The 22,992-nt window shown below is 33.4% G+C and overlaps 3 protein-coding genes across 7 annotated transcripts; 1 reads left to right on the forward strand and 2 right to left on the reverse strand.

Annotated features, from left to right (window-relative positions):
* Positions 1–179: 179 nt before the first annotated feature.
* On the reverse strand, positions 180–4,901 carry LOC111309476 (hydroxyproline O-galactosyltransferase HPGT1-like). Of its 2 annotated transcripts, XM_089765708.1 has the most exons (13): positions 4,328–4,901; positions 4,090–4,209; positions 3,889–3,952; positions 3,672–3,721; positions 3,367–3,558; positions 2,667–2,730; positions 2,489–2,561; positions 2,241–2,361; positions 1,615–1,702; positions 1,443–1,493; positions 1,055–1,126; positions 857–969; positions 180–458 (listed from the first exon to the last, which is right to left on the reverse strand). In XM_089765708.1, the coding sequence occupies exons 5-13, from the start codon at positions 3,374–3,376 to the stop codon at positions 436–438; spliced, it is 615 nt and encodes a 204-aa protein (XP_089621834.1). In that variant the 5' UTR covers positions 3,377–3,558; positions 3,672–3,721; positions 3,889–3,952; positions 4,090–4,209; positions 4,328–4,901; the 3' UTR covers positions 180–435. The 2 variants fall into 2 exon arrangements, with proteins under 2 accessions (XP_089621834.1, XP_022764258.2); XM_022908523.2 differs by lacking the exon at positions 4,328–4,901 and having other exon boundaries at positions 4,090–4,311.
* Positions 4,902–12,857: 7,956 nt separating this feature from the next.
* On the forward strand, positions 12,858–20,187 carry LOC111309498 (ABC transporter C family member 10-like). Of its 4 annotated transcripts, none has more exons than XM_022908545.2 (13): positions 12,858–13,062; positions 13,427–13,508; positions 13,849–15,962; positions 16,152–16,472; positions 16,547–16,633; positions 16,747–17,334; positions 17,418–17,582; positions 17,718–18,012; positions 18,129–18,343; positions 18,427–18,732; positions 18,824–18,887; positions 18,971–19,210; positions 19,562–20,187. In XM_022908545.2, exons 3-13 carry the CDS (start codon positions 13,905–13,907, stop codon positions 19,672–19,674), a joined length of 4,452 nt encoding a protein of 1,483 aa, XP_022764280.2. In that variant the 5' UTR covers positions 12,858–13,062; positions 13,427–13,508; positions 13,849–13,904; the 3' UTR covers positions 19,675–20,187. The 4 variants fall into 4 exon arrangements, with proteins under 4 accessions (XP_022764280.2, XP_022764287.2, XP_022764273.2 ...); XM_022908552.2 differs by having other exon boundaries at positions 13,868–15,962; XM_022908538.2 differs by having other exon boundaries at positions 13,878–15,962.
* A 236-nt stretch (positions 20,188–20,423) lies between these two features.
* On the reverse strand, positions 20,424–22,763 carry LOC111309537 (tRNA dimethylallyltransferase). The gene is made up of 2 exons (XM_022908572.2): positions 22,242–22,763; positions 20,424–20,679 (listed from the first exon to the last, which is right to left on the reverse strand). The coding sequence occupies exons 1-2, from the start codon at positions 22,631–22,633 to the stop codon at positions 20,574–20,576; spliced, it is 498 nt and encodes a 165-aa protein (XP_022764307.2). The 5' UTR covers positions 22,634–22,763; the 3' UTR covers positions 20,424–20,573.
* Positions 22,764–22,992: the final 229 nt, after the last annotated feature.

Below are 22,992 nucleotides of genomic sequence, written 5' to 3' on the forward strand. Positions count from 1 at the left end.
CCCGTCTCCAAATATAATTTTGGATGGTTAAATTTCAAGCGCAGGACATGTGAAAGAAAGATGTGAGAATTTGGTTAATCCAAATGATATCAACTTAAGAATAAATCACACGTCTTCTTTTAATAAATGAATTAACTTGTACATTTTAGAAGTCTAAAGATGAAATAAATGGAAGAAGGAATCATTTAACCCTCTTAAACTACTATTATTAACTCTATGAGCCTTTCACTGTGTCATTTTCAAACTCTGCTCTAAAGGGTTCTCCAATGGAGGTCAAGACAACTTCTATTGCCCAAGCAAGAAGCCCTATCAAAATTTGAGACGCAATTCTTTCTGTATCAAATTCATATTGAGCAGACTGACTGTTCGGAAATAAAATACATCCTATCACATTGCATCAGGTTTATATTTACTTTCCAGTATCAGTAAATAAATTCAAACTCCAGAACAAATAGATCCTGAAACCACAGCCAGAGGAAACAAAAAGAAACATGTTAGTTACCCAAGAAAGAGCCAAATCAATCTATCTGGAAGAACATTCTCATTTTGGGATGTCTATACCTTAAACCGTTCATTAATAACGTATACAGGACATTATAGCTGAAATGTTAAAATATAATACTTCTTTTTTTTACTTGTTCTTTGCAGTAAAATTTGGATATTAGTATCCACATTAATACATTACATACCATCAAATGTATGATTTAAACAGTCTATTTAAGAAAGAAAGCGAGGTGCTCGGTGGGTGGGTGGGGGTGTGCGTGTGTGCGTGTGTGTGTGTGTGTGTGAGAGAGAGAGAGAGAGAGAGAGAGAGAGAGAGAGAGAGAGAGAGAGAGAGACAGACAGACAGACAGACCTGTTGACCAAGACGAGCAGCAAAACTTCCCTTCATCTACGTGTTTGACATCAAGTCCTATAAACCAGGATCCAGCACTGACATCATCATGGGCATAGGTGCGCATAAGAGATCTGCAGTACACAAATTAGGATCAACTTCTTGATTTATAATGGCATAACTTATGAAATGGTAGCACCAAAGAGAAAAGGACTTGACCTATTTATTGAAATAAATTTAGCCAAAGCTCCTGATATGACATACATTTCACCTGAAGCGTGGCGAAAGTATCTGTTGAACACCCAAAAATATTTTAAAAGTGGTCCGTACTAGGAAAACAAATATCAACATAAGTAAACAACCAGTATTAGAAACATATTCCAAGTTTTTGTGTCCATAAATAAGACAGCTGTAGATTTGAACCTCATTTCAACAAATGAAGGTTTCGGCACTCAAATTAAGAAAAGCAAACAACTAAATACTATTAAAAGATAATGGTCCATGAGATTTTATCAACCGTATATCAGTAAAAAGCATAAATTAGATTAGTCACGGATGCTTTCCTCTAATTGTCCTAGAAGATGAAATCAGTGGCAGCAAAACTTACGATTTTTTATCACCAAACTTCCACCATTCTGGTTCATACCATTTATGGTTCCTGCCAATATCCAGATTCGCAAGCATGAGAAGAACTGAAGAAATAAAGGTTATTCAAGTAAATATCAAACTCATATATCCTAAACTGTAAATCCAAAATCCAATATCTAAGCCAAACTCACGGTTCAGAAAAAACTTCGCCTGATTTCATACAGCCAATATAAACACGAGGTTTGTCTAGATGAAATGTAAGTGTAGCTCCCAAGGCATCTGGAAAACGTCAAGTTCATATGTTGTGAAGGCATGGCAAGATTAGGATACCACAATAATGAAACAAATCTTGTAACCGAAACCTTGTTCACCTTTGAAGATGATAGCAGAACATTAGAATAACACAAAGAGTGCACCTAATAAATTGACAGATATTCATACAGTGAGCCCATAGTTACACTGTTCAACAGCTTTCTCACTTTTTACTAACATCTGCAATCAATATATTTAAAAGCAAAATCTCTAGTATGTTGATTTTGTGGTATTTGCCACTTAGAACAGCTTATGATCTTAGAAAATGGTTTTCATCTACTGTATAGGGTCATCTCAGAGAATCATCATTGTGAATTTGACCTCACAAAGATTTAGCTAAGTTGTTTTCTAAATCAAGTAACCAAGTGAAACAATTTGATAACATAAACGAAGTGCTATAACTTTGACAACTCTGTATAGGATTCTTTCAACTTCATATTGATGCACATAGTTGATGGAGGGGGTCAAGAAAAATCTTAGGTTATCCATCTATTGTGATACTAACCGATAGTTATATAAACATCATCATTGACTTTTGCATAAAACTCAGCATCCCATCTGTCTGCAGCAAGAGCAAAAAACATTTTGGTCTTCTTTGGAAGCTCCCCAGGTGCCTCCACTTGGTCCTGTTAATGAAATTATAGAAATGATCATATAGTTGAATTCATAACCAACATTTTGAAACAAGATGTCATTTGTTTTCAACTGACTTCTCAAATCAATAGTCGGATAAGGAGTGTTCCATTAACTTACAAGAATGATGAAGTCATTTGTTTGCCTATTTTCATCATCAATACTCCTGTCCAAACTGTCCCCATGGTTTGCACTGCAAAAATATGCAACTTAAGAATGAGTTCTAGCTTACCATCTTGATAATTTTGCAAGGATCCCTAGAAAAAGAAGATAAAAAAATTGAAAGTGGAATTTATACCTTCTTCCAACGACAAATCTTGAAACTATGCCTTTTTCATTCTCCATTTTCTTCAAAGTTGCACCTGTAAAATAAACATTCAGGTTTTCATCCCCCAACAAAAAAATATCAAGTCATTCTCACATCAATCTCACTGTCTCTCAGTATAAATGCAAGATTAATTAGACAGCGTACATGTTTCATTTTTTTTTTTATTAATTAGACAACATACATGTTTCACTCTTTTTTGGTACAAAAAAGTTTAGGGGGAGGGGTGGCTTCCTTATTCTAGGGCCAAGCAGATCAGGTCTCAAAGTGGTTTTATAGATCGCCCACCAAGGGGGACTGCTGGCAGTAGGACTTGAACTTAAGCTTTATAGCAAAGAATTCAAACCTTGCCAACTCAACCAACCCCGTTGGCATATATATTTTCAAAAGAATATGCATATGTCTAATTTGTGCCCTTATACGGTTATACTTAAGACATTAGCTACACGTGGGACTGATTACAGAAACAAGCATTCAAGCAGAAAACACAATGATCTCCATTTCTCCACTTTCCTTTTAAAACTGAAAGAGATTGATTCTTCTATATGCCAACCTTTTTGTCCTTCCAACAAGAATTAAATGCCTTACACACCAATCCACTCAAGGAAATAAAATCTCACCAAATAGAGAACACATGAACGAATGAGCTGACAGAAAGTCAAAAAGTTCATACCACTTCCCATCCATGCCTTCCGTATTGCATCTCTGTTCTTCTTACGTCCAAATCTTGTTAGAACTCCTATTACTATAAGTGGCCTTCTCTTTGATACAGCTCCATCAGTATCTGATGAACGCTTTGAAGTAAACCCTCTAGTCTAGCTGCAGCAAGGTCCATCTCAAGGCAGATAATTTCTTCTGTTGTTCCCTAATAAGAAAAATGATATTCTATAGTATATCAATATTGCAATACAGATTCTCATTGTAACAGATAAAAGTTAATACTCATAACAAACAAAAACCAATAGTTTCCTTTGTTACCTGCAGGCTATGATTTTCAAAGTATCATCCACTGATATAGCGGATTGTCCCTGAAATGAAATGGTCACTCATTAACTAAATTCCCTTTTTCAACAATTATAAAATTAAAGACTAAGTGACAAAGCCAATATGATAAATGATAGCCACAAAAAACAGCTAAATTCCAAAGTCAAAAAGTAAAATCTAAATACCAGGCTAAATGTCTAAAAATTCTCACCAGATCACTTATCCTATCAAGGTCCTTTATCAAATAAACCCTGTTTTCTGCATCCTGCCATAATCTAAATTCCACAGAAAAAACCATAAAATAAAAATTTCATATCAATAAATGAAAAAGGAAGGATCTCTAATCAGTATATATAAAATGAATTTACATTACAATTAAAAAGATGGGTCTGATAATAAATAGAGAAGTAACCTGCCAGCCACATAAAAAGAAGCAATAGTGGCGAACATGGAGATCAACAATGAAGAGATTCGTGTTCGAAATACCATGTTTGAAACCATACTATTGGATACCTTACAGTGCATTTTTCTTCTTTTCAGACAAAAGAAACAAAAAAGAACTCAGAATTCTTTAAGGTAAACTCAGAATCAATGATTTAAATGAGGGGGTAGATCCAAGTCTAACTATCGGTTTTCAGAGATGATCTGACCTGAGTTTCGTACTATGTTCCAGGAATTGGCCAAGAGTTGACCTGTCAGTGTCCAAAATAATTCTCTGGGGTTCTCGGTCATTTCTTGTCTTTTAGCTTTGGGTTTCAGTGCAATGTCCCCCCCAGCAAAGCACCCAAACTTACAGGTTTTTATCGTTTCTAAGTACTCACAAAATCAGGATTTCATTTTTTTCCTTTTCAAGCCTTTAATCGTTTTGTTTTCACTTTGTTTTGCGTACGATGAAATTAGAATTGGATAATATGGGAATCCCATGTATCGTCTATATGGAAATGTAAAATATTGTCGGATTCTCTCACATAGATAGAAAGGCAGAGTGGGTGTTGTGTCCAACTTGTCTGTCATTGCCTGCCGCCTCAGCATGGGTGACATTACCAAATTTCTACCAACTTGTAATTCTTAGTTTTTTTTTTTTTTAATTTTTGGAAAATTATCCTTTACAGATTTATTTATAAGCTAACTGTAAGATTTTATAATATTAAAGAATTTCTTGTACATGTAAAAAATCAATAATTCAAAATTTTTTTTTACTTCTGTATAAAAAGTTCATTTTGGATTTGAGTTACAGTGATAATCTCTTTCAATTTGAACCCATTTCGTTCACGTGGCTGATGGGACAGTCAGTCCTGGCTAATGGGGTAGTTGAACACAATACTCCAATGTATTATGTTCAAATTTGGGCTCTAATGAGCCCACCTGAGTCTTGACTCCTGACCTTTAGCCTAGGGCTCTGGAAGCCAAGGTAATACCGATAAATAAAAGAATGGATCAAATTAATGGTTGCCAATTGCCATTGTTCAATCCAACATATTTTATTGGATCTTGATCATCGGCCATAGTTCATGCACGTGAGCGTGGGATATATAATTCATCTTCAACAAGGAGGCAAATATTAATATTGTTAGATTGAAATGTTACTGATCATTTTTATTATCTGTGAACAAATCATGGACATTTTGGGACAAAAATTTTCCATCTTCTCAAATTTACATATTAAATGCCAAGAACTACCAGATAGAATCAAATTCAAACTACTTTCTCATTAGTGATTTTTGTTGTTGTCTTGTTGAAGTGGTTGGTTAGTGTATCTAGGTGTGTGTTCGAGCCTCGGTTCTTTTCACTCTCTGTCATTTCTATTTTCTTTTTCCAACTTTCCATTTGGCCAACCTTCTATTATTTTGCCCCACGCACAAGCTACCACTAAAGGGTATTATTATACCATCTGCATCCACCGACTGACAAAAGTGTTAAGAGTCAAGCACATTCTTTTTTACCAGTGGCAACCGCCCACCTATTCTTTTAATGCGGTGAGTCTATTCTCTTTCTGTTTGTTGTCATTTATGTGGCCTGCAATTGAGTCCAGTCATTCTATTATTGCTTTGGAGTTTTCTTTGTCATTGTGTTGTGTCATGGCTTACTCACAACAATCTCAAAAGAAAATAATGTGAATGACATTTCCAGGCTATCACTATTCGTGCACTTCCGAATGATAATTGTTACCAAGAGCTAGGCAAATAATATCCCATGAGGAATTTTCTGGCTTGAAGGGACATTTTTTCTTGTGTTGAGATTTACATGTGAGTGTGATATCTCATACTTTTTAAAAGTAGGATATAGAGTGGTGTGTATATATATATATATATATACACTTATATACGGAGGATACGAAAATCCATCAGTTTAAGTTTTGGATTGAAATAATGTCTCAACATGTATGCATGAGTTATTTTGATTTGATGTGTTCTCAGAGACTCAAAATTTTTCTTATCTCTCCCACATCCTGCTTGCTGTGGGGACCTATGCTTAATCTGTTAAGCAATAAGCACTTGGTATAGCACCTTTCTAAGTGTCTGTTCACTTTTTTTGTTTGCTTGGTTTGTTGTTCCTCATATAAGAGGACGGCCCTCAATACAAGCCAGAGGGGGCCAAAATTTTAAACCCTCATAATATATATTAAATTCACCCTTTAAACCAAACATTCTATTATTTATTTTTATTTAGCCTTTAACTTATTTTTATGCATTGTAATTAAAAAATAATTAAAATCATATTATTATACCAATTAATCATTATTTACTAATTAAATCTTTAAAAATTAATAAATTTGTTATAGGAATTAAATCACAATCATATCAATTTAATAAAATTCAAATTAATTTTTAGCTGCTTCGTAAGACTTTTTTTTTTTTTTTGTTGAAATGTTAGCTTCTTCGTAAAGATTTTAAATTTATAATTAAGTATAAAATATATTTTTCTTTTCTTTTTAATCAACTACAACTTCTCTTCGTATAATCTTCATTTTTAATTTTACTTTTAATCTTTTTCTCCAGTTAACATACAGTTTTTTCAATACAAAAATTAGATTAAAATCACTTTATAAAATTTTAAAAAACATCATAACTTCTAATTTCAAAGTTTTAACTTTATTCCTTTAATGGTATATTTTATTTTTACTTATTTTGAAAAAATATATATTTAAAAAAATCGTTCATAATTTTAAGTAAAATTATTTTTTTGATATATTATGTTTCTTTGAACATTTGTTTATAAATTAATAAAATTTATAATTTTGTAAGATATTTTAGTACATTATATATATTTATATTAATAATATAATAAAATAAATTAATAAAAAAATTAAATTTTAATATAATACTAATTAAATCTCTCAAACCTAATTACCATTGCTTTCAAGCACTTCATTTCATGGCACGAGCCAGTCAGGAAGCAATCAGCAACAAATCCAATGTCCTTCATTATTTATTTGAAGTTGAAACATAAGTAATTGATTCAATTGGTTAAAGTTTATTTTTTAAAAATAAATTTTGAGTTTGAATTTTATTGATAATTATTTATTAGGATCATCTAAAATATATGATTTATAATCATTTATTTTAAATTATCAGATATAATATATTTTATCTTAACTTAAAAAATTGAATAATCTACCAATCTCCAAATTTTTTCTTATAAAAAAGTAAAACTTTATGCTGTACCATTGCACATCATGCCTCCGACTGATGAACTGCAGAATATATCGTTACATCAACACATCAACAGCTGGAAACTTATTTGAAAAAAGAAATCAGAAAGGGCTTTGAATGTGTAATATCATTTCTCCAAGGATTTTTCTATTCTTAGTTTTTTCTTTCGTTTGTTCTTTGCCGGTTCCAATCTTTAGTTTTCTTCAATTATTCAGTATTACGTTATGACAGAAATATATTACCGTAAGCCAAACTTAATTCTTTGAAATATGGTTAAGTGTTATGAAGAATTTATAACTAAAACTATATATGGTCTGGCTTAAACCAGAATAAGAAGCACAAGAAAAGCAAAATAATAATGACTAATGAGCCTGACCCATCACCCATTGGATTAGATCACACCGCAACCTCAACTGATCCTGAAAGAGTTTTTATTATTATAAAAAATATATATTTTTATGCATGCATGCCAGAGTATTATTATAAATTTGTTGAAACAGGCAGGACGTGAGGTTTATGATAATAGTAGTAATTATAATAATTTAACGAAGCTAATGATGTGTGTTAATATGAAATAGAGAAAGTGCGAGTGATGATGGCATGACCATGCCATGCTTAGTGGATGGCTTACTCGAGTAAAAGTTCTTGGAGTTTGCTTCTTCGATCTAGTGGGGTACTTTAGTTACATAAAATTTAATCACTTTATAGAATCATACGATCCTCCTACTTTTTAATTTCCCATTTTTAAAGTTTTCGAGGGTCGAGTCTGAGGAGGGTAGGGGCTACTGGCTAGGCTTTGACTTCATGCTGTTTTTGGATGGATGGTGGGAATGCTCCTGCCAGATAAAATATTCTAATAAAACATCAATCATTTTACACCACATCTCTAATTAATCTCATTCTAAATTATTAATTAATAAAATAAAATTTCACAGACCTGAAAACGATAGAGCATGTATCAACCCCTCCTTTTTTTTATGGTAATTTGAAAATTTAAATTCGCATTTAAAATTGTATTATTGATTAATGCTATGTTACGTGTATGGTAAAAAAGCTAGTATTTGCATTTTTATTGTTCTAATTATAATTGATATTCATTAAAAAAAAAAAGCAATAATTATGGTTCCGTGAATAATTTAGGGATTTCTCATTTTAATAAAAGGTTAGGTTATGACATTGCGACAGGAGATTTTGGATTTATAAAACCACAGCTGGGATTGTCTGTTAACATTAGGAAATGCACTTGATACGGAGAGATGAACAAATTAAAAAATTTTGCAAATGGCGTAGGCAACGATGAAGCAGTGCAGAAACGACATCTTCATCGCATCATATTTGGTATCAATGATAATGATTTGTTGAAAACAATGTGCAATTCAAAATGGATCACAATCCTCAATTCCATTTGAAACATAAAACTAGCACCAAATTTCCTTTCCTATTCACAAAACAAGGATAGATCTCTCTTTTCCATCAGCATAATTAATTAAGCAAATTCCCTTAAAAAAAGCAAAAGTATTTAGCTGTTTTAGTCTTACTTAGTTGAATCTAGGTAAAATATATCCACTTTTTTAAAATTTCAATTTGATACAAAGAGGGCAAAGTTTAAAAATAAAAGAAGATATTACGAATTTTGAGATTTAAATTTTAAAATTTTAAAATATTATATCTTAAGAGTATTTATATGAATTGATTAAATTAAATATTGAATTTTACTTTTTTAATACTTTTCTGAATGCTTTTTAGGTACCAAATTAAAAAAGGTTAGCATCTCTAAACATTTTTTCGCCTTTCCCTTTGGGTAACAGAAAAATGTATATCACATGTTGCAAAAGGGGGAAATGAGTAGCAGTTTTGAATTTCAAGCTACAGTAATGGTGTGCCTGTTTTGTCTTTACTCGGACAATATCTCAATGCTATCGATTGGCTGAAGTTTTGGCCTTTTTTTTTTTTCTTAACAACAAAAATACTTTTTCTTAACCCTAATGAAATTTTATGCATGTGCATGGTTATAAATGCGTAAACATCCCAGTCACTTGTTGTTCATGGGTCATGTGATTTTACTCTATCGACATCGGGAATGTACAGCAATTACGGTTTTATGCCAAAAACAAAGAACTTATCAAATTATTTGCCACATCAACAATATTGGATGTCACAATCAAACCAACAATCCAGCAGCAATTTGATTGCGATATTATTGTTCCAATTAAATGAATATGCATGCCCCATGTGGCATTCTATATTACTATAAAATTAACAAAATAGTTCTTCAATGATGTATATTTACTATCTACGCCATATTATCCCTTAAACCAAAATGAATTTGACTGTAATGGCATTAAATTTTGAGTTCATTAATTTTGAACTAAAAAAATTGTATACTCTATGATTAAGTTGCTTGAATTTTTTTTTTTTATATATTTAAAATTGTTAAGAGTTGATCTTAATTTTTTAAAATTTTATACTATATTTAAAAAAAAAATTAATTTATTCTTAAACTTTCTTACTCTATTATTTTTTTATTAAAAAAAATATTATGTGTATAATTTTTTTTAAACTCACAATCTCTAAATATCAACTTTAATAATATATTAATTAATTTTAGAAATAATCAACTAAAATTTTTTACTACATTGTTGGGGCCTTTCGGTGAAGGGAAGGAACCATGAATCCTCTAAAAAAGATGGTCCATGAACATGATTGCCAGAGATGACCAACCAGTTGTTCGCACTTCGTATTGATGCATGCTGTCCTCTCCACTCTCCATTTCTTGGTTTCAGCATCTTACCCCCAAGCTTTTGTACAAAAGATCCCCATCTCATCCCCCCCCCCCCCCCCCTTTTTTTTTTTTTAAGTTTTTTGCTGCGTGTTTATTAAGTAGCCAATATTTTTGCTAAGCAAATTAAGATGTTATATATTTTTTAATTCCTAATTTACACTTGAATTTCTTACTTTTATATTTATTTAATTAAAAAAATTATATATATAAAATTTTTTAAATTCGTAACTTTTTAATATTAATTTTAATAATATATCAATTAATTTAAAAGTCACTCAAGTAAAATGTTATTCTTAGACCTAAAGGTGGGATGAGATTTAATAATATATATATCTATATATATATATATATAAAGTTTGAAACCAACAACAAAGAATAACTCCACACTTTTGTCTTTTCATTTTAGTTAGCCTGAAATATTGAGCAAGTTGCTCAATCCACTAACTACAAGTGAAAGAGAATGGCACTAAAATCAAATTCCATAGCCACCAAAAACTTTTCGATTTTTTAGTATTTTATTTAAAATTATCAAAATTTAAATTTTGATTATTAAAATAAAAAATTAAATGCTCTATTGACATATCATATCACTATTTGGCAGAGATAAATCGGAGGTGCTACTATTTCAATTTTACCTTGATATATAGAAACGAATTTAAAGCAATGAATGTAAAATCTATAAAAAAAAAAAAAGAATTTAAAGCAAAAGGTTTATGCATCAAATTAAAGAATACAGATGAAATAGCTCCAATGTCAAATGCGTAGTTGAAGTAGAGTATGGAAGTCACTCATAAAATAAATAATAAAAAATAAGGTGAAAAATTGATAGTTCGCCTTATATTATTAAAACTTCTAAATTCTAATTGAGGCCGTCCCTGGCTATTCAATTTATTTCTTCATTGGCCTTTACTAAAAGTTGGTTGCATTTATGCAATTTACTTATTTTATTTTTTTATGAAATTATAATTATAAAAAAATTATAATTATAATCAAACATTACATCTATATATAAAAAATTGTTAAACAGTCAACGAATAAATTAGAACATAACTAAATAAATTCAACATAAAATTTAATTAAAATAATAATTTGAGCTTAAGATTTAAGGGATATAAGACCTCTTTTTTATCATTAAGCTAAAGTTTCATTAACAGTTTACTTATTTTAGTGTATATAAAAGAAATAGGAAATTCAAAATTAAATTTATATAAACTAACCTAAATGAAAATATATGGTAAATTCGAAATTTCTTTATAGATTTCCAACATTACCATTGCATTTACACAATGTGAGAGCATCAAATATTATGTCGAGCGTAAGTATTGCACATGCATTTTGGATTCGAAAGAGAGGGTTTGGACTGCAGACAATGCCAAATATATACTACACATGAAATAATAATTTTTACTATATTTTATAAAAAATTAAAAAATATTTTTATTTTTAATTTAGTTAAAGATATTATCCTTATTTAAAGTTTGAAATAAAACAATTTTTATTTTTATGTGATAAATATTAAAAAAAATTAAAATTTTTAACAATTTTTTTAAAATTTAGATGGAATATTCAACATAGGTTATAAATTTTGCCAGAAGATCATGTAAATATAATTTCAGCTACCCGACAAACACCTCTAAAATTAAAGTAGTAGCACTTTATCGTAATTTGACTCACGTGGACAAAGAAAAAAAAGAAGGCAAATTTGAGTTGCCAACAATGATTTTGTTGAAACTTGGTAGGTGTTTCGCTCAATTATAATAATTAAAATTTAATTTTCAATAAATTTAAACATATAAAAACAAAAAATAAAGTTGGATTACTTCGGAAGTCATATCAGGGTCTAGTGGCTAGTGATGCTTTCATTATTTAAATTAGAGAAAAATCTTAAATTCATTGTTTTTTGTGATTACATTGAAAGAAATTACAATTGAAAGTAATCATAAGTTTTCTTTTGCTTTTATAATTAAAGATAAATTTATGATAATTAAAATTTAATATATATTTTTAAATATTATGTTTGCCTTCAAATTATGAAAATTACAAATTAAACTCAATTTCAATTGTAAAAACCAAATGGGTTCTTCATCTCTCATTATTTTATTCCAAAGCCTTCACAATATTTTCTTTAATTATTACCAATTAATATTTATGTGGAGGTAAAGCCTTTTGAGGTACTTGTCAAATTTAGAAGGAAAATTCAATGTTATGTTTGAAAAATGAATTTAATAGGTTGAGTTAAAGTTTTATTTATTATATAAAATAAAATGATAGAATAATATATATATATTGTGTGTACAAGTTAAGATTCAATATAATTATATATTTGAAAGATATAAAAAAATAAAATTTAAATTTATAAATAATTATAAGTATTTTAAATTTATTACTAAATAGATATATAATGAATTCATGAATTACAAAATAATCATGAAAATTATATTTATATGTACTTTTATCACATAATTTACATTAATTCTAAAATCTAAATATTTTATTTTAAATGCAAATTATCAAAAGCCACTTAAAGATTGTCATGAATGAAAATTAAATAATTAATAATTTTTCGTACGAAAAAACCAAAAAAGGGTAAAAGGACCAAATACACGTCCAAAAAGGACGTGAGCCATGACGACATCACACTTTAATTCATCTCCGTCTCTTTGTAAGCCTCACAACCATTTATTTATTTTTCTTAAACAAAGCATTAATTGCTCATTTATATGTCTTTACTTTATGTCTCTTTCTGCATTTCACTGTTGGTTTGCGAGCTGTTCCTTGACACTGCAAAACAAATGTGAATGAACTAATAACAATTTCATTCCTTCTTTTCTTCTTTTCCAGGGAGAAGAAAGAAGTTGAAAACAAATCCTAATTCACTTTTTTTTTTTTTTAATACGAGGAGAAACACCTTTGTGAGAAGTTTTCGGGGTTTCGTTTGATCACTTCACTGGTTAGTTTTATATTATTCTTTTTGTAAAAACATAAAGAGAATTGGTGCAGTTAATTCATTCATCATTTGTTTTGAATGCTTTCCTTTTGGCTTTTTTTTTTCCTCGAAAAATCGCATTTAATAGTACGATTCATCTTTCATTTTTGTAAGGATTGTTTTTTCTTTTACGGTCATACGGGTTTGAAATCATCAGAATTTTTAATCCTGCCCCTGATCCCACGTTGATATTTGCTTTATTTTTATTTTAAACATAACCGTGCATGTTCTTGATTATTGCCAATTTCTCTTCTGTTGCTCCCCGGGATTTTTGCTTTAGATAACTTCGGTTTTGATTTTCTTCGACTTGAATCGATTTCTGTTATAGGAGCATTTGCACCAGAACGTTGTGGAAGTAAATTGCCGAGAAAAGGGTTGGGCGGGATCCTTGTCTTCTGACCAACTGATCGGTATGTTACTTGAGAGTTGAAATCATGAGTTTTTTTTCCTCTAAAGCAAATTATTAGTGCATTTTTGTTTATGGGCATGAATGTTTTGCTTTTCCTTTGCCTTCAAAGTTCTTTATACTTCTATCGCTTTCAAGTTGCAAGCTCTCTTTCCCTTTTAAGACCCTTTTATTTTTTCATTTTTTATTTTTTTTATTTTCTGTTTGAGTGGGACAGTTGGACTTATTAGTTGCATATTGAGTTTTGATTTTCTTTTACAAAGAAAGTAGCTTTAAAATCGATTAAAATTTCTTTTCTATGATTGATGTTTTGAGAATCTTATGCACTACTAATTTCTTATTAGAACCTATCGAATTCTTGAGGTATAAACAGGTTTGAAGATCGAGGAAAAGAGCAAAGATGGAGGATTTATGGACCATCTTTTGTGGGGAATTTGCTTGTTCAGATAGTGATGGAAAGTCATGCAATTCTACTTTTTGGCATTTCACTCATCGCTCTTCGTGCATTAATCATGCGATAATAATTTGTTTCAATATTCTGCTCTTAATCATGCTCTTATTCAACATGATTCAGAAATCATCCTCAAAAACAGTTGGCATTACCGCTCGCTTTCAAAATCGTTCTGCTTTGCAGATGGCTTCTGCTATTGTTAATGGTTGTCTTGGGTTGATGTACTTGTGCTTAGGCATTTGGATTTTGGAAGAGAAGTTGAGGAAAACACAGACTGTTTTGCCTTTGAATTGGTGGTTTCTATCACTGTTTCAGGGCTGCACATGGTTGTTGGTGGGTTTAACTGTGAGCATTAGGGGTAATCAACTTCCCAAGACACCACTTCGTCTACTGTCCATTATCGCCTTCATATTTGCAGCAATTGTTTGCGTTTTGTCCATTTTTGTTGCTATTCTGAACAACTTAGTTACAATAAAAATAGTTTTGGATGCTCTGTCATTACCTGGAGCAATATTGTTGCTGTTATGCGCTTACAAGGGATATAAATATGAAGATGGGGATGAGAACACCAATGAAAATGGCCTTTATGACCCTTTAAATGCCGAGTCCAATGGCAGTACCAAAGCTGATTATACTGCGAAAGTTACCCCATTTGCCACAGCCGGATGCTTTAGTAAATTCTCCTTTTGGTGGTTAAATCCTTTGATGAAAAAAGGTAAGGAGAAGAATCTTCAGGATGAAGATATACCCCAGTTAGGCGCGGCAGAGAGAGCAGAAAGCTGCTATTTGTTGTTCTTAGAGCAATTGAACAAGCAAAAGCAAGCCAAACCATCATCGCAGCCATCTATTTTGAAGATCATAATATCATGCTACTGGAGAGAGATTTTTGTGTCTGGATTTTTTGCTTTGCTTAAGATACTCACTTTGTCGTCCGGTCCTCTGCTTCTTAATGCTTTCATTTTGGTTGCTGAGGGAAAAGGAAGTTTCAAATATGAAGGTTATTTATTGGCCATATTACTCTTCTTTGCAAAAAATTTAGAGTCCTTGTCGCAAAGGCAGTGGTATTTTCGTACCAGACTAATAGGTCTGAAAGTAAGGTCTTTGCTCACTGCAGCTATATATAAGAAGCAACTGAGATTATCCAATGCTGCAAGGTTGATGCACTCGAGTGGTGAGATAACGAATTATGTTACAGTTGATGCCTATAGGATTGGAGAATTTCCTTTCTGGTTCCATCAGACGTGGACAACAAGCCTTCAGCTGTGCATTGCTCTAGTGATTCTCTTCCGTGCGGTGGGACTAGCCACGATTGCAGCCCTAGTTGTTATCGTCCTCACTGTCCTGTGCAATACTCCGCTCGCCAAGTTGCAGCATAGGTTTCAAAGCAAGCTAATGGCTGCACAAGATGAGAGACTTAAGGCTAGTTCTGAGGCTCTTATAAACATGAAGGTGCTGAAGCTATATGCGTGGGAGAGCCATTTTAAGAAAGTTATTGAAAATTTAAGGGCTGTGGAATACAAATGGTTATCAGCAGTGCAGTTGCGGAAAGCATATAATGGCTTTCTGTTTTGGTCCTCCCCTGTTTTGGTCTCTGCTGGTACCTTTGGGGCATGTTATTTCTTGAAAATTCCTCTCCATGCTAGCAATGTCTTCACTTTTGTGGCCACATTACGTCTTGTTCAGGATCCCATTAGATCTATACCCGATGTTATTGGGATAGTCATTCAAGCAAAGGTTGCATTTGCGCGTGTTGTGAAATTCCTTGAGGCACCAGAGCTGCAGAGTGCAAATGTCCGGCAAAAACACCATATGGAGAATGCCGACTTAGCCATTTTTATTAAATCAGGGGGATTTTCCTGGGAAGAGAATTCTTCAAAACCCACTTTAAGAAACATAACTTTAGAGGTTAGGATGGGGGAAAAAGTGGCTGTATGTGGAGAAGTTGGCTCTGGTAAGTCAACCCTGTTAGCCGCAATTCTGGGGGAAGTCCCTAACGTCCAAGGATCTGTAAGTCATTAAATTTGATTCTTTATAAATGATGGAATGCATTTAGCCTTTCCTTTTAGCATATTGTTGCCTTTCATCTTCTTTCTTAGCGGGTCTAAAAGCATATAGGTGGGCTCAATCTTGTTTCTTCTTTCATGAAGATAAAGTTAGTTTTACTGTTAGTAATATGCTCCATTGTCCAATGTACAGATTCAAGTATTTGGAACGATTGCCTATGTTTCTCAAACAGCCTGGATCCAGACAGGAACGATACAAGGGAACATATTATTTGGGTCTGCCATGGATAGGCGACGATATGAAGAAACACTTGAGAGGTGTTCCTTGGTGAAGGACCTTGAGTTGTTTCCCTATGGTGATCAAACCGAAATAGGTGAAAGAGGAGTCAATCTTAGTGGTGGTCAGAAACAGCGAATTCAACTTGCTCGTGCTCTCTATCAGGATGCTGATCTATATCTCTTGGATGATCCATTCAGTGCCGTGGATGCCCACACAGCTACAAGTTTATTTAATGTAACCACAATCTGCTGTCACACTGCAACTTTTCTTTTATCAACTTATGTGAAAGCTGACTTGGATCGTTGCAGGAATATGTTATGGAAGCACTTTCAGGGAAGGCGGTTTTACTTGTGACCCATCAAGTTGATTTCCTACCTGCTTTTGATTCTGTTTTGGTTAGTATATATTCCTGGAATATAGGATTGTGTTTTCTTTGTTCCCTATGAACATTCTTTGGAATTTCTTTTTCTAATAAAAAATTTTATTGTAATGTTGATTCTATTGACAGTTAATGTCAGATGGGGAGATCCTGCAAGCAGCTCCTTATCATCACTTAATAGCTTCTAGTCAAGAATTTCAGGACCTTGTCAATGCACACAAAGAAACTGCTGGGTCTGGAAGAGTTGCTGAAGCTAACTCTTCCAAGAGACATGGAACATCCACCAGAGAGATCAAGAAGAGTTATTTGGAAAAAAAGTTTAAAGCATCAAAAGGTGATCAACTGATCAAGCAAGAAGAAAGGGAAAGAGGAGATATAGGGTTTAAGCCATACATACAGTATCTCAATGAGAACAAAGGCTTTTTGTTCTTCACCATTTCTGCTTTTACTCACCTTTTGTTTGTGGGCTGTCAGATATCACAGAACTCTTGGATGGCTGCTAATGTCGACAATCCTAATGTCAGCCCATTGAAACTGATCGGAGTTTATTTGGTGATTGGATTTTCATCAACACTATTGTTGCTTTGTAGATCCCTTTCTACCGTTACCTTGGGTATTAGATCTTCAAAATCTCTATTTTCACGGCTACTAAATTCCCTTTTTCGTGCACCTATGTCATTTTATGACTCCACTCCTCTGGGAAGGATACTAAGTCGGGTAAGCATCCCACTCACCGAATATGGATGTGACTGAAAATGATTCAAGTAACTCATATTTATACCTTCTTTCTTTGCATATAGGTATCTTCAGACCTGAGCATTGTTGATCTTGATGTCCCATTCAGCTTAATCTTTGCTGTTGGGGCTACCATAAATGCTTATAGCAATCTTGGAGTTCTGGCTGTTGTTACCTGGCAAGTCCTATTTGTTTCAATACCGATTATCTATGCAGCAATTCGCTTACAGGTAACATTACAAGTTTTTTACCAGAGATAGACTTAGCAGGAAGGAACAGTTCCTTCATCTGCTTTGAAATCTGACAAATTCAATATGCCATTATGTAAATATGACTAACCTTGAAAATTTTTATGTTCTGTATAGAAATATTATTTCTCCACTGCAAAAGAGTTGATGAGGATAAATGGCACAACCAAATCCTTGGTAGCAAACCATCTAGCTGAGTCAATAGCAGGAGCCATTACAATAAGGGCTTTTGAAGAGGAAGAGCGGTTCTTTATAAAGAACCTTGACCTCATTGACACTAATGCTAGTCCTTTCTTCCATGGTTTTTCCGCAAATGAATGGTTGATCCAGCGGTTAGAGACACTTAGTGCTACCGTTCTTGCCTCTGCTGCACTCTGCATGGTTTTTCTTCCTCCGGGCACTTTCAGTTCTGGTTAGTAGAAGAAACTGTCAATCTCTTATACTCATTCAAGAATCTTATGTCAATAAATCTTTTAGGAGACAAAGCCACTGTCTTTTCCATATCAATCTATAACAATCTTATTGCAGGGTTTATTGGCATGGCTCTTTCCTATGGTCTTTCATTGAATATGTCCCTTGTATTTTCAATTCAAAACCAATGCACCGTAGCAAATTACATCATTTCTGTAGAAAGGCTTAACCAATACATGTATATACCAAGTGAAGCCCCTGAAGTGATAGAGGAGAATCGTCCTCCATCCAATTGGCCAGCTGTGGGTAAAGTCGATATCTGTGATTTGCAGGTATAATTTTTCCTTTTGTTAACATACATAAAATAACTTCTATTCAGCACCAGTTAGTATACTGAGAAAATTTATTCAAGCAGATCAGATATCGGCCCGATGCACCATTAGTTCTTCGAGGCATCAGTTGTACATTTCAAGGAGGGCACAAGATTGGTATTGTTGGCCGAACTGGCAGTGGGAAGACAACACTAATCAGTGCTTTATTCCGTTTGGTTGAGCCAGCTGGAGGGAAGATAATAGTTGATGGCATTGACATCTCTACTATTGGCCTTCACGATCTGAGGTCGCGTTTTGGAATAATTCCTCAGGATCCTACCCTTTTTAATGGAACTGTGAGATACAATTTGGATCCTCTATCCCAACATACTGACCGGGAGAAATGGGAGGTAAAATTTGACTTTTTTTGGCCAATGATTTCTTGCTTCCTGTAACGCTAAGAATATTTTGGATTAGCTAATTTTTCGTCTGTATTTTAAGGTTCTTGACAAGTGCCAACTTCGAGAGGCTGTTCAGGAAAAGGAAGAGGGACTGGACTCCTTGGGTAATTATCTGAAATTTGATCATGTTGTATGTTTGTTGTTTTCATGGTCACTATTCACTGACAAAAAACAACTGGTCATGCAGTTGTGGAAGATGGATCGAATTGGAGCATGGGACAACGGCAGCTGTTTTGTTTGGGCCGTGCACTCTTGAGGAGAAGTCGAATATTGGTACTTGATGAAGCAACTGCATCAATTGATAATGCAACTGACTTGATTTTACAAAAAACTATCCGCACCGAATTCGCAGATTGTACTGTTATCACAGTGGCACACAGGATACCAACTGTTATGGATTGCACGATGGTACTTGCCGTCAGTGATGGTGAGTTTCTTTAATGCTGACCTGAGAATTAGCCTTTACTTACGAATGTGCTTTGCACTCAATGCGCAGGCATCTTTCAATAATTTGACAACCTAGCTTTTGATACATGGGCATCATATTGCCTCATTTGCGGTTTTCCTTCTGACATTTTGTTTTTAAAACTCATCCTTTCCCTGGATCAGAGTCCCTTGGACAATCAAACTCCAAATGGCAGAGCCCTCTACTTGAAGATTAAGCAGGGCCGGCCTTTTGCTAGTAGATTCGGCTTTGAAAATGGGGGAACTTTTCTTGTGTCTTTTTTACTGATAACAAAATCACGTATGAATGAATGTTGTTTTTGTTATATTTCAGGCAAACTCGTGGAGTACGATGAGCCAACGAAGTTGATGGAGAGAGAAGGTTCGCTGTTTGGGCAACTTGTCAAGGAATACTGGTCCCACTATCAGTCTGCAGAGTCGCATTGAAGTTCATAAACTTTTCATCGGCCAATTCATATCATCCCAGCTCGATGGAAAGATGTGCAATTAGGAAATAGGATATGTAGATTAAATAAAGTTGCTGGGTCTAAGAGGAAAGGAGAGGAAACAGAAATTCTTGTTCTAGGTTTTCTAGATTTCCTCAAGTCTGCCAGGCTGGGAATCTGAAGAACTACAACACAGGACACATGATTTACTTATTAGCTTTAGAGGAAGCTGGAGCAAGAAGGAGAGAGGACGAGATTGTGTAGATGCCTTCATACACCATTCTGCCTTATTGCTTTCAAGAGTTTACTTAGAACTTCTCCAATGCTGCAAAGGTCGGACAAGTAGTACACTCGAGTGCCACATTATATTCAGAGCGAAAAGCAATGGACTAGCATTGCTAGATAAGATGCGTTTCTAGCGTCAGAGAATATAATGTAATAGCTTGTGACTTCTTTCTTATCTACTTAGCAGTTGTACTCTGTTCTCTGAGATATTCAGACCTATTCCTGAGCTTCTCGGCTTTTCCTAATGTTGCAGAATTGGAATCACCACAAAGCAAAAATGAAAAGATAACTTGGAAAATGGGAAAACAAGCATCATGATGATAATGGGTGATGCATCTTTCAATCTGAAATCAATGATAAAAACGTACATCAATTGGTCATAATGCCCATTACTTGCTTAGCACAATTTAAGAGATTGTCACCTTAGCTAGAGGGTTATGAAAAATTAGGTAGAAAATTACAACCAGCAAGGAGAAAAGGTATGGCATCATAGAAAAAAGATTGCAGTTTTATGAAACCTTCAAAGTTTAGCATGTGGATAAACTAACTGACATCTTAAACACTATGCAACTGCTTGAGTGAAGTTATACATTTGCAGGAACTAACCATTGGTCTTCATGGTCCTCCAAGTATTGCATTTTCTATATCCTCTCTACTCAATGCATAACTAAATCTCCTTTCCACATCTCTTTCAAGATTCCCAGGTCCACTCTTCAAGTACCTGCAGTGTATGATACATTCTTCTCAGTTCAATCATAGAATAAATTTTTGTTAAAAGCTGAGAAGTATGATGTATAACAATTTCCACTGACGTTTCTTCATTCCCCAATCCAGTTTCCCCCTCATATGTATGGTGTACATTAAATTAAATTAAACCAACATCGTCAAGGAATCAAGTGCGGCCAGCTAAAACTCAAACAATCTCCTAATGAATTTCACTAAATAGAAATAATTCCTCTTAGCAGTTTGTCTAAGAGAGAGATATGGCTTGCTCCAACCTCAGAAGCAAGATACACAAAGAAAAATCAGATTTCAGCCAAGGTCAAGAGAGAATTAAGCATTCTCTTCTAAGAACTCCATCAGTTAACATCATAAAGCTTTCTCTCATTCTCTCTAACTATAAGTATCGATTTTCCGGCATAACTCCTTTTCCTCTTTGTTTCTGACTTTCTATGCACCTCTCTTAATTAATTCTGCTTCAATGAGAAAATGTGCATCAAAAAACAGCAAATAGGGATTTAACATTCATAGTTTTTGCTCCATTAAGTCCAGGTGGAGTTGCAAGAAGGGAGCTAGAGCAGCAATAGCATCCCCACACCAATGGTTGTGATCACCAGTCGTGTTACCACTTGTAGAAAGTGAAAATGGCCAGACCTTCCCAACTTTATCTCGATCCTTGATCACTGCTTTTGAATGCAGAACATCCATTCAACTTCAGTTATGCTGCAAAGCATTCTGTTTAATTTCCACCTCATACAGAACTTGGTCAAGCCAATTAAAATTTTGCCATTACCATCTCCGATTGTTAGTATTTCACATAAACCACTTTAGCATATAATGAAGCCTTTTCAGTCTATAGTGCTACAACACCTAAAACTTATGAATTTTATATACAAATCTTATGTTATTCATTAGAACTTAAACTACAAAAACATATGTATGAGATTTTGAGCTCCTTAAAAATCGAATAAGTCCAATGCTTAAATCTAAATCTTCATCATCCATTGAATGGTTGTGATCTAACGGAATAAGTCATCCAAAGCCTCATGACATCTAGCCCAAATAAATTCAAGAAAGGAATAGAACACGTAACCTTCAACAGTCTAACAGAATGCTCCACAATGGAAATTAGGCAACAACCATTTAGCGAAAAAGGATATATATAGACAAATCCTCAAAAAACAGCTGCAGCAAGGGACTAAAATGACAGGAGGGAGATCTTTCTAATCTCATCTAGCTACATTGTTGTTTTTCCTATAGTTTTTCTCACGCATACAGCAAATGCCCATTGCCCCTTATCAGAATATAGTTTCAGCAAAGCAACACCAGCTACCTCATGCAAATCAAATGCTAATGAATTTTGTTCCTGTTCACGTAATTTATCAGGAGAAAAACCAATTTACACCATTTCAAAAATTCTTAAAACCAGATCAACAATCAATCCAAATAAATATACCCATATAAAACTAAACAAATAGTAAAACACACACACACACACACACAATACCCAGATAAAGAAACCGCTTGAAATCCAAAAAAAAAAATAATAATAAATAACTTTACCTTATATATAGATCAGTGACATCAAGAGATAACTGGGCATGCCAATCAGGTTTTTCAATCAACCAAACAGCACGGTCCTCACTGCTTTGATAAAACCCTAAGCTCCTAAGCCATGCTTCAATGCAAGGCAAGCTGTGAGAGTAAAGGGGCTTGTTCTTATCTGGGAGTCTGTTGAGCCACTCATCTTCGGCCGTTGGCACTTCCTCCGCTTCCGATGATTTTGAAGAAACAAAGGTTAAAATTTTCCTTCGAGAGTGAGAAACAGAGTGAGGAAAGGGTAGAGATTTATGGAGTAGAGAAAAACAGGGGAGTTTTGGAGTAGCAGCTGAGGCTTGTGTTATTGATGAAAGAAAATCAGTAATGATTAAATTCGAGACTGAAAAAGCAGACATGGTTTTCTTTTTGGTTCTTGTAATTTTAATTGTTAGTACTTCTCAATTGCTTAAATTTTTTGTCGATAATTTGTTAAAAATATAAATTTTCATGAGTTTTTCGTGTAGAATGTGGCAACTGGGTTCAAGTGGATGCTAAAACCCCATTGCCATATCTTCTTCATGTTTATACGGTTGGGACTGGGGTCAGGGGATTTTCTTTTTCTTTTTTATAAAGAATTCTTTATCTAGAAAAACAAAAATAAATAGTAATAATAATAAATAAAAATACCCTAAAAAATGTAAAAATGAAAATTTCTGTGTTTCAATAGTGAACTGAAATTTTCATAAAACCTTATGAAATTATATTAATTATTATG

The sequence above is a fragment of the Durio zibethinus genome, chromosome 9, assembly GCF_047325235.1.
Source record: "Durio zibethinus cultivar Kanyao isolate XHJ-2024 chromosome 9, ASM4732523v1, whole genome shotgun sequence".
NCBI lineage: Eukaryota > Viridiplantae > Streptophyta > Magnoliopsida > Malvales > Malvaceae > Durio > Durio zibethinus.

What these genes read in the sequence shown, in the direction of transcription:
- LOC111309476 (XM_089765708.1), bottom strand. An exon ending in AGATTTGTCGTTGGAAGAAG is followed by an intron (nt 2,562 to 2,666) that starts GTATAAATTCCA and finishes ATATTTTTGCAG; the next exon opens with TGCAAACCATGGGGACAGTT. An exon ending in AAGTTTGGTGATAAAAAATC is followed by an intron (nt 1,127 to 1,442) that starts GTAAGTTTTGCT and finishes GGTGTTCAACAG; the next exon opens with ATACTTTCGCCACGCTTCAG.
- LOC111309537 (XM_022908572.2), bottom strand. Translation starts at nt 22,633, where the DNA reads ATGTCTGCTTTTTCAGTCTCGAATTTAATCATTACTGATTTTCTTTCA. An exon ending in GTCACTGATCTATATATAAG is followed by an intron (nt 20,680 to 22,241) that starts GTAAAGTTATTT and finishes CATACACTGCAG; the next exon opens with GTACTTGAAGAGTGGACCTG.
- LOC111309498 (XM_022908545.2), top strand. Translation starts at nt 13,905, where the DNA reads ATGGAGGATTTATGGACCATCTTTTGTGGGGAATTTGCTTGTTCAGAT. An exon ending in ATGCAGCAATTCGCTTACAG is followed by an intron (nt 17,583 to 17,717) that starts GTAACATTACAA and finishes TGTTCTGTATAG; the next exon opens with AAATATTATTTCTCCACTGC. An exon ending in GGTACTTGCCGTCAGTGATG is followed by an intron (nt 19,211 to 19,561) that starts GTGAGTTTCTTT and finishes GTTATATTTCAG; the next exon opens with GCAAACTCGTGGAGTACGAT.